The sequence below is a fragment of the Nothobranchius furzeri genome, chromosome 15 (assembly GCF_043380555.1).
Source record: "Nothobranchius furzeri strain GRZ-AD chromosome 15, NfurGRZ-RIMD1, whole genome shotgun sequence".
Lineage (NCBI taxonomy): Eukaryota > Metazoa > Chordata > Actinopteri > Cyprinodontiformes > Nothobranchiidae > Nothobranchius > Nothobranchius furzeri.
The window spans coordinates 53,501,097-53,514,984 of record NC_091755.1 but is presented as its reverse complement, the minus strand read 5'-3'; the positions used below and the strand labels follow the sequence as shown (position 1 = coordinate 53,514,984).

The 13,888-nt window shown below is 41.9% G+C and overlaps 1 protein-coding gene across 2 annotated transcripts in view; it reads right to left on the bottom strand.

The window, feature by feature from the left end:
* Positions 1-13,888, bottom strand: part of emilin3a (elastin microfibril interfacer 3a) — a 17,978-nt gene that overhangs the window by 418 nt on the left and 3,672 nt on the right. Inside the window, exons 2-6 of one of the 2 annotated variants that reach the window (XM_054746123.2) lie at positions 3,117-3,315; positions 2,801-2,978; positions 2,553-2,672; positions 1,974-2,476; positions 1-1,824 (exon numbers count right to left, since the gene is read on the bottom strand). The exon at positions 1-1,824 is cut by the window's left edge and continues 418 nt beyond it. In XM_054746123.2, the coding sequence (XP_054602098.2) occupies positions 1-1,824; positions 1,974-2,476; positions 2,553-2,672; positions 2,801-2,934 (2,581 nt within the window). In that variant the 5' untranslated portion in view covers positions 2,935-2,978; positions 3,117-3,315. Of the gene's footprint in view, positions 1,825-1,973; positions 2,477-2,552; positions 2,673-2,800; positions 3,316-13,888 lie in introns of both variants that reach the window. The other variant, XM_015968474.3, reaches the window with a different exon arrangement.

Below are 13,888 nucleotides of genomic sequence, written 5' to 3'. Positions count from 1 at the left end.
TGAGTTCTCCTTTCAACTCAGACAGCTGCTGAGCGTGGCTGGACAGAGTCCCGTTGATTTTCAAGAGGAGATTGTTGGAAGGCTTCTCCAACTCTTCTCTGATTCTCTCCAGATCTTCTGCCAGGTAATTCAGACCCTTACACTGGTCCTCCACGCTGGCCACACGCCCTCCAACCTCAGTGACCTCTTGTTTGACCCCCATGGCTGTGCTCCGGCACCCTCTGACCTCCTCAGTGAGCCTCCTCTTCAACTCCTGCAGCTCACTTCTAAGTCGTACCAGCCTGCGCTCGCCTGCCCCGAGCATGGACGCCTGATGTCCAACCAGCTGGACCACACCTTTTATTTGTTGGGCCAGACGGACCTCTCTATCATGCCAGGAGCTGTTAGCTTCTCCCACTTGATGGACCACTGAGTCCAGGGAGTCCTGGAGGCTTCTCAGGGTCTGGTTGACTGATGAGACATTGAACCTTAGGCCCATTAGTTCTTCCTGGATCCCCGACTCTCCCCCTGCTTGTGCTTGCTTCTCTGTGAGGATCAGCTTTCTTAGGACATTTTCCAGAGTTGTGTTGAGCCTCTTCAAATGGTCACCCTGCATGCCCAACACCTCCTTTACATTTTGGTCAAGTTCCTGACCTTCAACAGGAGAGTCCTTTTGAGAAGCACATTCCTGTGTTGAGGAGCAAGAAGAAGAACAAAGGATCTCAAGACTGTTGAGATGTTTTTGTACTCTGTCCATATCCAGCTCAAGCCTCCCTCTGAGGGACTCCAGCTCCGTCTCCAGAGCTGGAACAGCGTGACCCTCCAGCAGGGCGGGGGCAGTGGCATTACCAAGTTCCTCCAAAGCTGACAGTAATCGGCCCTCAAGAGCCTTCATTTTGCCCTCCATTCTGGCCTCCAAGCCCTGGCCTGGTGCACCATTTCTCCTCTCAGACTTGATCTTCCCAGTCAGATTGAGTTTTGCTTCCACATATCCAAGACGCCCCTCCAACATTCCCTCTATGTGATCCTTGTGGCCACCAAGCTCCACTCTCAGGTGCCCCTGGGACTGGTTGAGGTTTGCCACGGATGTTTCCAGCTGCTGAACTCTTTCTACCAGTCCGCCTGTTCTGTCACAGCACTCCTCAGGGGGTTCCAGACTGTGGATCCGCACCAAAAGGTTGCCGAGCTCATTTCTCAGCTTTGATGAACTTTCTTCCAGAGCTTCTCTCATGTTCTCCTGCTGCTGAAGAATCTCCTTTTGACATTGACGGCGCTCATTCCCAGCTTTCTCCTCACATCGTCTCTCTGCACCCTCCACACGCTTCTCAAACCCACCGAGTATTTCCACCCTGGCAGCACTCAGCCGCTCATCCATCCACTTCTCCACAATTCCCTCAACCCTGCTGGAGTCTGACGGCAGTCCTGCTCCATTTGAAATCTTCTTCAGTGCTCCATCATGTCGCATCACTGTTACTTTGAGCTCCTGTAGCTCTGCTGTCTTGTCTTGCAACTTTGTTCTGAGCCCTTCTACCTTTCTGGTCAATTCAGTGAGGCCTGGAAAAACTTGGCTGCCATCTAAACCCTCCGTATCTAGGTGCCCCCCGGGAATTTCCACAAACCCTACAGTGGATGGTCTAGCTGCCGTAGCTGGAGCAGGGATGGGGCCAGGAGCATCAGAGAGCAGCGCTGACAGCATCCTGTTGGCGTCCTCTCTTAGTGAGGCTCGCAGACTGTCCTCCAGTCCTGTCACAGTCCCTCTCAGAGTCTCCAGACCTTGACTCAAACGACGTATGTCTTCTTCCATTCCATATAACCTCTCCTCTAATTCAGTGTTGAGAACTTGATCTGAGGAGATAAAGTAAAGCTTTTAATTTTGAGATAATCATAAAAAGTCTGATTGTTCTTGAAACTGAATATAAAGAGATGTGTTGGCTCTGTCACATGTGAGTATTCTCTACAGTCATGCATTAAAATAATATGGGTTTTAGAGGTACCTGTGGTCTCCCCTGCTGGTTGTTCTCCTCCAGAGGGAGGAGCAGGGATTTCCTCTGGGATAATTTCCTCGGGTTCTTGGATCTGCTCGTGTTCAGGTTCTGAGTTGGTGTCTGTGAGACCTGGTACCGCCTCAGGTTCAGATGGATAAGGCTCAAAAGAGGAACCAGGATATGAGGAGAACATCGGTGGCCCAAAGCGAGGCAATGGGTAGGAATTAAAACTGCCAGTGGGAGGTCCATTTGCTTGACTCCATGGGTTGGCTTTCACAGGTGGAGCCTTGAACATGGGACGTTTGAATATGGGCTCTTTGTGCTGTGGTCCCTTAAACTGAGGGCCTTTCATTGGGGGGCCCTTGAACAGGGGCATCATGCTTTCAGGATGCTGGTAAACTTGGTGTCCTTCCATGCAGTTGTAACCAGAGAACCCAGGACAACAACGCCACTCCAGCTCTGTAACTGTTCGATGTTCCACCTTGTAAACAGGTTTGTAGAGCAGACGATACCTGAGACAAACACTGTACTTAGTTACACACAGAGGGCTTTGAGTCAAACATACAATGAGAGATGCTGTCTGCTTACATAAGAGCGGGACATTTCTGTCCCCAGGAACATTTGTTGTACTCAGCTTTGACATATGGAGCTGCCCCATCTTGCACAGCTAAAGACACCGTCTTCTCTACGATGTAGGCACAGTGGTTCCTTTGGAGGAGTAAATACGAAACATGATCAGTATATTATGTGGATGCGATGAATATGACAGGATTTTCATTCAGAAATAAGGCTAACATCTGAGTAGAAGTGGGATAATGTAACAGAGCAACACTTACTTGTGTCTGCTGGTTGGCTTCTCATGGTGTGGACTCAAACTGACTCCAGAACTGTACTGATGGCCCTGGAGTGAATTGTAGTACTTTGCTTCAACCAGCAACAAAAACAAACTCAGAGCCACGACACAACGCATCCTTGGATTCTCACGTTTAAGTTAAAAAGGTAGGATCATTCAATCTAAAAAAAAAGTGTAGAATCACAGATGAAACCTCCTCCAGAAGCTACGCCCTAGATCTTCTACTCCAGTTGTCTGAAATAGCAAAGTTGCCTCTTTAATGTTGTCAAAATTCAAACTGAAACTAAATACAGATCTACCATAAAACAAGTGTTTCAGTCTGTTTCAGTTTTCCTCCCAGTGAAAGTTGAGCCAGAGGCATGAAGAGGTGGACTCTGTTCCAGTGACAACCGTCTTCTGTGAGTTTAAAGGTCTTCAGAAGCCACTAATAGGGTCCTGGTGGTTCCGTATGCATATCTCCTCCCACCCAGCCTCCTCAAAGTCACACCAGGGTGACACCTAAAAGAAAAGAACCCTCTTGTCACACAGGTACACTGTAAGAAATGAAATGTTGAATTTACTTTAACCAAGTTATATCGACTGGTTCCACTAACCTAGTAACGAGTTAAGAGTAATATAAATAGTTATGTTAAAAGCAAATGTATATTACTCTTTACATCTAAGCAACTAGGCTTAGTGGAACCAGTTGACTTAACTTGGTTAAGAAAATTCAGCAGTTTTTTACAGTGTAGTAATTTGTGCCATCCAATCAATAGAATCTGCTCTTATTTTAGATCTACTCCGAAGGCTCCTTCTGCCAGTCACGACGTGAGTTGCTTTAGCTTTATTCCCATGGTGATGTCATGGCAAAGAGGAAAAAATAACACTCCACCTCCAAGGGTAGACCTTGTCTCAAAATAAAACATGTAGCTGGCAGTTCACCAGTGGTGAGGTCCATTAGCTTTTTAGAAATCTAAAAAACTAAACTAAACATCATCATCAGTTCAAGGGGCCTAGCAGCAGCATTACCTTCTGCTGACAGAACTTTCTTGGGTTGCAGCTAATAGAATAGAATAGAATAGAATAGAATAGAATTATAACAAATAAATAAAGCTTTGATTGATGATTGATTGAGAATAGAATTTATTGATCCCACAGTGATTAAATTCACTTGCTGCAGCAGCACATACACTTAGAAGAAAGAAAGAAGAAAAACTTAACAAGATTACAGGTAAACACACAAAGGCAATAAGCTACAATCATAACCTTCAACCACTAAAAACAACAACTGAAAGGAAACTTGGGTTTTCTAAATTATGCAGAATAAGGAACACAGACATACTAATGTCCATTCAGAATTGCACATATTGAACACATACTGAATATTGCGTTGATGTTATTTATTGTGTTACAGGATAATGCCAGTACCAGTTAGACTAAAGAGAAATCTAATGTTTCGCTCAAATCCCAGGGAGGATTAGAGCAAATTAAGACAAAATGGTGTGTTTTCTTCATTTGAACCAAGCAGGATGTAAAATCCACATTATCCTCTATCTACAGTTCCTATTTTTTCTATTTACTAGATGTAACATTTGCCTCCAGAATTAAGGAAATTACAAGTATTTCTTTATCATAAATTATGGTTAAGCTCTTTGATCATATCCATGCAAAAGAAGAATTTTCATGTTTCAGGTTTGGCTCTTTGAAGCTTAAAGGGACTAAATCCAAGGAACATTTACATTTGATAAATAACTGCACTTGTATGGCGGTTGTCTGAGTCAGAGGACTCCAAAACGCTTGGCACTGCAGATATTCCTTTGCTGCATGCTGGTGGTGCTGAAATACATTTAGAGGCATTTAAACTGCTGACAAAAGTGTGTTTTTAATGGTTTTCATGTTCAAAATTGCTGCAACATTTACAAAAAACATCTGCAGTGAAAATCTTTGTTTTGATACCAGGATTAGCTGAAAATGACTTTAAATTTCAATTATACTGGTGAGTGTTGTCTTTGCTTTGGACTACAATAGCACAAGTTCCTGTTTTCTTACATTAATTGCCTGCATTTTTAGACACTTCTTAGAAATGAGAAAAAGTAAAGCAACAATGCAACATGGCTTATTGCTTGAATAGACACTAATGAAACTTTCTAAAATATCATATTTAGATTTTTATGTCTTGCTGGAAAGTCACTAATTAAATAGAGACTTGAGACTGTAGGAAAAAATGTGGATTGTCATGTGAAATCACACTGAACTAAAGGATTAAAACACTTTTACAGAAGTAAAAACTGACTGATCTGAGAGGAAATCTACCTTGCAGTGATGGGTGAGGTCCTGAGACCCTCACAAGGAAAGTCAGAATCCCTGTTGACCTTCTGAGACATTTTAGACAATTAGTGACAAGTGGATTTTTTTTGTTTCTATAAAATTAGTTTAAGCAGGATGCATGGAAAACATGGCTTCTTCCTTCTAAATGGTCTAAATAATTGTCTACATTTGAAATACACAGAGTGTGATTTTGTAAAGTGCAAAAAACTTAAAAAATGTTGTGATTTTTAGATTCTCACACACACACACACACACACACACACACACACACACACACACACACACACACACACACACACACACACACACACACACACACACACACACACACACACACACACACACACACACACACACACACACACACACACACACACACACACACACACAGCCCTGACTTCACAGCACACCTCCAAGAACAGGAGCAAACAAAAACAAAAGGCCAGTGTTGAGGAGCGTGGCTGTACACACCCAGGCTCTGACCCACGGGCCCTCACTCATTCACAACGCCGGTCTTTGTGCTGTTGTAGTATGTTCTCCTCCCCAAGTGTGGAAATTTGTCTTTTAGCTGGATTATTACACAAAGAAGCCCCTTTCCACTTAAAGGCTACTTTTAGAGTCACACAGTCGTCAAATCTAATGAGCGTGACATGTTTTAAACTTTATGGAGCACACCAAACCGCACTACTTCAAATGAGCTCTGCTACTGGGGCACAAACGACGATGATGGAACAAAATACAAACACACAGAAAGAAAATCAGACAGACTGAATCAGAAACAGGACCTCTTTTATTAGAATTACCTATACGCATAAAAGGTTTATTTCCTCTTTCTGACCTTTTGATGTTTGAATTTCTTCACTTCTGTCCTCAACATTCATTTATTGATCTGCCTCTCCTTCATCACCATGTGTTTCACTTCAGGGCTTTGTGGCATTTGTAGTTGTTGTTTTTATGTTATTTAATCTCCAGTCAGTCATAGAAAAAGTGTATTTTTTTGGAATGAGCGTCACCTTTAGCACCTTTAAAATGATCATGTGTATTGTCCCTGGCGATAGGGGGCAGTACATACCAAAATCCCTGCAAACAAGCGGTATTGTTGTGTTTGAGTTAGACCTTACAAACGGATGGCCGTTAGGGTAAAAAATCCATGGGAGCGCAACCTCCAGCAAAATGACAAGCACACCAGACTGCCTTTCGTCACTGGCAAGGTGCAAACAGGTAAATGTGTAAAATGTTTATGAACGGTGAAAGTTGTGTAATTGCTTGTTACAATTCAGTAAATGCATTTTGTCCTCATGGGCTCCCGTAGAAGGAAACATGGTGTCTAATATGGTATCGCCCAGACACTAAGACCTGCTCCAATGTGTTTTACACAAGAGTTACAAAACTTCCACCATTCATAAATGCTGTCAGAGACATTCTTCACTCCTTGCCAGTGATGAAAGGGGGTCTGGTGTGCTTGTCATCTTGCCCCCAGGAATTTTTTTTCACCCTAATGGCCATCTTTATAATCACTTTTTATCAGTTACTTTTTATCATTATTAGCTTTTATTATTTTATATGTTATATATCTTAAATCCTCCAGTGTTTCCTCTGCGGAGCCCTCTGCCTTGGGGCCGGTGGTCAGGGGCGGCGGCGGCCGGGGCGCTCCCCGGGTAGTGCCCGGGCACTGGTGGGGGTTTCTGCCCTACGCCACTGGGCGTCATGGGCCGGTGACTTGGCTGCTGCCGTGGATCTGTTGCTGCCAGGGCAGATGGCTCCGCTGATGATGTGTCGTTCATTACCTGACCCATCTGAACTCAGCCTATTGTTTACTCTGGTGTTCACGAGTGTGTGTGTGTGCGTGTGTGTGTGTGTGCATGGACGAGTGTGCGGGTGATTGTATGTCCACTTTTGGAAGTTGGGTGCGGGAGGGGAACTGTAATTTTTAATTGTTTTATACTTGGGGAGGGGGGCTGGGATGGGAATGTGGGATCTATGGGGCCATTTTAATCTGTAAAGCACTTTGAGTTGCATTTTTTTGTATGAAAAGTGCTATATAAATAAAGTTGATTTGATTTGATTTGATCTGTTGATGAGATCTTACTCGAACACAAACATAAAGCTTGCTTTTGATCTGTGCTGCCCCCTATCGCCTGGGAAAAGACACACTCTCATGTTAATATTCATCAGACAAAATACAAGCAAGTTCACGCTTACATAGGATATGAAGGAGTTGACAAACGATCGTTGAATGAACTCATTCAGGCACATAACTGAGAGGTGGTCAATCGTTTGTTTTGAAACACGGACTGCAGTACCTAAATTTGACCACAGAATGTAACTGTTACTCCATGCACCTTTAAACAGCAGCTACAATGCTTTGCAAATGCTTAAAGTAGGCTACATTACATCAACTATGAATTATTAATGCAGTCTAATAACTTCAAAGTCAAGCTGTGAATAAAATCACACTGGAACGGAAACTCAGTTTAATACGTTTCTGTGGGGTTTGACGTAGTTACAGGCTAGTGGTTGTTAGCGGGTAAAGTCACATTAAACAATGTTTTGTTGTTGCTAGGGCAGTAACGACTCTTCTGAAGATACATAAAACCGAAAAAACAGCCATGTTGGATTTTTAAGACCCGGGTGAGTTGGTGAGATTTAGAAGTCTGACTTTAGCTGGAGTGAGCAAATACATTCACTTGTGCTTTAGAATCAGTTTTCCAGTTGCGAGTGTCCATCAATCTGAAAGGAAATGTTTAAAACTGCACCCCACCTCCAGTGATCAATGAGATCATTGAGGTCTCACCATTAGTTTGGACCCTGCCTGTCTACGTTTCTTCATGAAGTGCAGTGGGTGGAGCTGTGGTGGGGGTTGGTGGTGAGTAAGAGGCTATTTGAAACAGGAAGGACCAACGGCACCTCAAACAGCCATAGCTTCTATGTCAGCACTAAACCCACAAACAAGCTGATGATGATGAAAGTGACAAACATATTATTGGCCTTGAGACGTTTTTCTAAAGCCTTGGAGTCCCATTTCCTGTCTTGTTTTCACCGGATCACACCTTTTCTCATCTGGAAACACCAGATTCTGGGTGTGAGTGAGTGTGTGTGTGTGTGTAGCTGGTTGCTGCTGTGGAACAAGTGCAGCTTTATTCTGCAGATGGAGGCAGCCCCACCCTGGGTGTTGCTCAATCACACAGTTCCAACTGTTTCAGCCTCACCTGTGAGTCACGAGGCCGGTGTTGTTCATGGACCTCAAAACTGTGTCTTATGGTGCTCAGTGTGAGGCAGAGTGTGAGTGAGTGAGTGAGTGAGTGAGTGAGTGAGTGGAGGTGAAGGGGTGAAGAGGAGTCTGTGCAGCAGATGAAAACCTCTGTTCTTGTTTATTCCGTTTTTGTTTGAGTTTATTTGATTTTAACACCCGTGGTCCAAATTCTGTGCCAGACTGTAAATCACTTTGCCGTCTCTTCAGTTTTCAGCATTAACTTAGCTGATTGTGAAGATTCTGATGCACTTGTCTGACACTACTGGGTCCAGAGAGTTCAGTTATGGTGCTACTGTGCACTTTTTTAGCCCTGAGTAAAAGGATCTTGTTCTGTTTTATATTTTTTATTTTAGTTAGAATTATAAATTAAAAGAGTATGCGTGAGCTCTGGAAAAAATAAGTTATTTTCACATTTTATTTACAAGAAGAACGGATGTTTGGGAGGACCTATTAGAGCTGCAGTTTAAAACCAAATTAAAGTGTTATTGTTAGTTGTTGGCCAGACTCTTGTGTGCTCATGGCTGAGTAAAACAACTTTTTTCTGTTCCGGTGCAACTAATCTGAGACTGCTTTGCTTACTTTGACACTTTTTGTTTAGCTCTTGTAAAAAATTACTTATCAAAATAATTTTACTCTGTGCCTACATCAGACAGCTGTTTTCCGAAAACACCTCGTTATGTGTGTGTGTGTGTGTGTGTGTGTGTGTGTGTGTGTGTGTGTGTGTGTGTGTGTGTGTGTGTGTGTGTCCCACTTCACACATTAGGGGGAGGTATTGTGTGTTTGCTAGGGCCGGATGGGTGGCAGTCTGTGTACACATCTGGAGACCGTTATCACACACACTCACACCAAACTCACATTTTCATTAAGGATCTTCCTGCAGAAGCTCTTTCAGAAGTTTTGTTTTTCCTTCCTGTTAATGTTCACTCTCACACACACACACACACACACACACACACACACACACACACACACACACACACACACACACACACACACACACACACACACACAGTTTGGCCCTTTCCTCTTCGCAGCTCCTCAAGCTCCATTAGGTTGGATGAGAAGCTTGGGTGCAGCCATTTTAAGATCTCCCCAGATGTTCACGTCTGGGCTCCTCCTGGGCCACTCAGGGCCACTCGGGGAGGTTACTCCTTTGATATCTTGGCTGTGTGCCTAGGTTGCTTGTCTTCCTGAGATGAACTGAGGTCATGAGTGTTCTGGAACAGGTTTTTACCCAGGATGTCTCTGTGGATTCAATTTTCAATCTATCCTGACTCTCAATGTTCCTGCTGGTGAAAACATCTCCACAGCATGATGCTGCCACCACTATGCTTTACTGTAGGTATATTACTGGCCTGGTGATGAGTGATGCCACTCAACCGCTTGTATCTTGGATACAAGCGGTTGAGTTGCCCTTTTGAAACTGTCCTTTGAAAACAATGTATTTTTTAAATATTTTGTTTAATGTCTCATGCTCCTGACCTTTGTCTGGTTTTAAGGCAGCTTGTGAGGGTCCGTTTCATATTTCTATCCCTTGTTCATCTCTTACATCTCATTCTTCATAGCAGTTTTACTTTAAAATCATTATCTCTAAATTGTTTAACCTTTTGCTCCTACAGCTTTAGAGTCAACAAGGAAATATTTTCCTTCCTCTTCTTTCTGAAAGTCTCTCAGGAGAACTGCTTTCATGTTAAATCATGTTGTAACCCATAATCAGATAATGTGTGTTGGTTTACATCCAAGCTGAAATGAAAACTTTGTTATAATATTTTTCTTTTGTTTGTGGTTTTTAATGTTGTATAAATGTGCAAAGCCTTCAGGTCTGATGGGTTTTATGTGTTTTAATAAAAGGAAGCAGAAAAATAGCCTCCAGGACAGGAAAAGGCTGCCCTCTACTGACTGTTCTCTGCTCTCTGGACCATAACAAACAATGGCCATAAAAACCAGATTTACTTTGAAAAGTTTTAAAACAAAAGGCAGCTTCTCATCCAAATCCTTTTGGTATCTGTCTTTCTTTGATGTTCTTTGCTGTGGAAAATATTAATTCACGCTTTCATCTCTTTTTGGGCTCCAGTGTGCTTAAAGTTTTAGGAGAGCCTGTGTTTCATCAGAAACATCTGCAGAAGCTGCTCCTGTCCACACCCGTCCAATTACATCTGAACCCGTCAGCTGGGACTCATGGACACGAACTGAGATACTGAAACACATGATGCATTTTGGAATAATCATAATGAGGAACTCTGGCAGATGCTGTCATCAAATGTGTAACCATTTGAAATAAACATTAATTACATGATGAAATATGAAAAGCGGGAAGCCTCGCCTCAGATCTGCTCAACTCAGCAGGAGGATGTCAAATTAGGATGGAAACAATACACAGAAAACTGATGGTGGTCAGATACATCCATCCATTTCATGCATAGAGAATAACAGTCTTGACCTTCAGCACAAATCTAATTCCTCTGTGTGAAGCTTTCCTCCTCTGTGTGTTGATTATAAGTTTTGTCAAGGGACACAGACTTTGGGGGGAAAGCACTTCTGATGTTCAGCCTAACTGTAAATCAGCACAAAGTTAAACGCATGTCAGGAATATTTTTATTGGGTAATTAACAAAACCCAACAACAGCTGGGATTCACATCCTGTTGTTTCTGGAGCAGAAATGATGCTACAGTGAATTAAATTAAGTTTTATTTCTGATGCTGTATTTTACAGTTGAACAATTTAAATATAAAAAATTGCTTCAGGAAACAGTTTTAAACTTCTGGGGAAACACTTCAAGAAAACCAGGGCATCTGCAACATTTACGCATGAAAGACGTCTTTTCACCATCTGTTCTTTTTTTAATTTAATTTGTACATGATTCAAATATATTGCTTCTTCAAATTTAGATAAATTGTACAAACAAATAACTGGTGTATTTGCAAATACTGCAATTTACTACATTTTATCTGGCATTGCGTTTTATTTTTGAACGCTAAGGAAAATTGTACAAACTATAAAAAAGACAGATTTCGTTCAGAACTTAGCAGATATTTCAGTTGCTGCATTTTAAAGCTGATTCTGGTAATTTCAAGATGCATTTTAATTCTTTGTAACCCAATCTATTGTCATTCTGTAAAAGAACATCGTGCAGTTATTGCAAAGTTTTTAATACTAAGTAGCTAAAGCTGCTTGACCTACAAAATAACCCTCATGATGGCTTCCACTAGGGGGCAGCACGTGACACTGTGAAGATGATTGTTGTTAAAAGTGTGGAAAACCTTATGGCTCATAGAAATGTACGTTTATAACTCATATTTCAGATTCAAATGAGTTTTATCTTGACAGTTTATCTGTAATCTGACCTGCTTAATAAGGGGTTGTTGTTTGTTTAGTTTTTTCCAGCAGGTGTATTTTGTATAAATGATAAAACCAGTTTACCTTGAGGGATGTTAAAGTCTCCCTGAAAAGCACAGGAAACTTCAGATAAATCTGAAAGTCTAAACATGTCAGATGTTGGGCTGGGTTGTTTGTGGGTAGTTTTATTACCTGCTAGAGCTGCTCTCTGGAAGACTAAAGTCAGCAAACACAGAGACCGCAGAGAAAAGGTCCTACTCACTCGAGATGGAACTTATACTGAAGTCTGAGAGGTTCTAGCCTTAATAATAAAGCATTTTAAATGATGCACCTGAGCTGTAACTATGGTAACGCAAGATTCCATAGCTTTACCATAGTGACAGTCTATCATAGGTGGTAGACAGCGCTCCATAGGAAGTCTGAGTCACGCCCATCTACTTCCGGACCACGGGTCCCCAGAAAAACAAAAAAATGAATGCAAGTCAACGGGGCTAAAGACGCTATTTTCTAATTCTGCTTGTTATGTGCCATGGATTTCACATGTGATGTCTGTGAAGATGTCATGGTCTGCATCTGTGTCTTCCTTCATGTGTCTCCTGATGTTTCTCCATCCTCTCTAGATTCCCTTCTGTGTCTCTTAGCACCCTCATGTGTCTTTTGTCTGCATCTCAATTATGTGTCTTAATGTTGTACCCTTTTAATCATTCCTCCCAGGTCAGCTCCAGCCTCTTTGTCCCCAGTTCAGTGTATGTGTGTGTGAGTGCATGTGTGTGTGTTTGTGTGTGCGCGTCCTCCCCAACTTAGTGTGTGTGTGTGTGCGTGCGTGCGTGCGTGCGCGCGTGTCCTCCCCAACTTAGTGTATGTGTGTGTATGTTATGTCCTCCTCCAGCTAGTTTGTGTGAGCCCTTCCCTCTGTCTTAAGATAATGTTGTTTAGTTTTGTGTTTAGGTATTTGCCCTCCTCTGTTTCTGTTTTCCCAGTTAGATTATTAGATTCACCTGTCTTCCCTCCAGCTCTCACTCCACACACCTGCTGCCATTTTCCCTGTGTATATAAGCCCCGTCTTGTCTCTGTCTTGTGTCGGACCATTGTTTGTAATTCTGTCAGTCTCGGCCTTGGTATACTAGTGTTCTTGGTCTTCTGGTGTCTCGAGTGCTTTTTGGATCTCCTGATCGCTATCTGGACTTTTGGATTTTGGCTTCCAGCCTTTGGACTTATTTTTTGTTCTTCTTAAAATAAAGGATTTTTCTTATTCATCATCTCTGCCTCGTGTCATCCTGGGTACTGCATTTTGGGTCCTACCAACACTGAATCATGACAGAAGATGCATGGTTGCGCAGTGGTTAGCACTGTTGCCTCGCAGCACGAAGGTTGCAGGTTCGAAACTCGACTCTGCTGTGGCCTTTCTGCATGGAGTTTCATGTTCTCCCCATGCATTCTTGTGTTTCCTGTGATTTTCATCTTCATATTCACTCATTTAGACCATTTAAGCACTTACAAACCCATTTTAAGCCTTTTGAGTCAGAAAACTCTAAATAACTGCAACAAAACAGTTATCCATCCATTCACATACATGTTCGAACACAGCTTCCATCCTACTGCTAATATAGATCACAAAAACAAACTGACGATTTTAATGACAACCACCACACTCTACTCAAAGAAAATACATTTTCAGCTGTTTTAGATGCAGTGGGTTTAAATAAAATTGAACAAAACAAAAATACATAAAATATAAAAAACGTTTTTTGTTTATTATTATTATTATTATTATTATTATTATTATTAATTTATTATATATATATATATATATATATATATATTTTTTTTTTTTTTTTTTTTTTTGTTTTGTTTATGCTTGTTCTCAAAATAAACAATTTCCAAAGTCAGAGAACTCAAACAGAGGCTCCTGGGGTAGGAATTCTGTCTCAGAACGATCCCTGCCAAATCCCAAACTCATAATACAATATGGCTGCCTCTTACTAAATTGTGATGATAAACATGGGATTTATTATGTCTGGTGGTGATAGATGCAGCCTTAAACTATTTATTTAAACTTTTGTTGGATTGTGAATTTCAGTAAATCGGTGCCAAACAGTACTTCACTATTTCTATTGGGAGAGCTGCTTGAATCCATGTTGCTTTAATTGTCTTTTACTACTTTGAGTTCCACA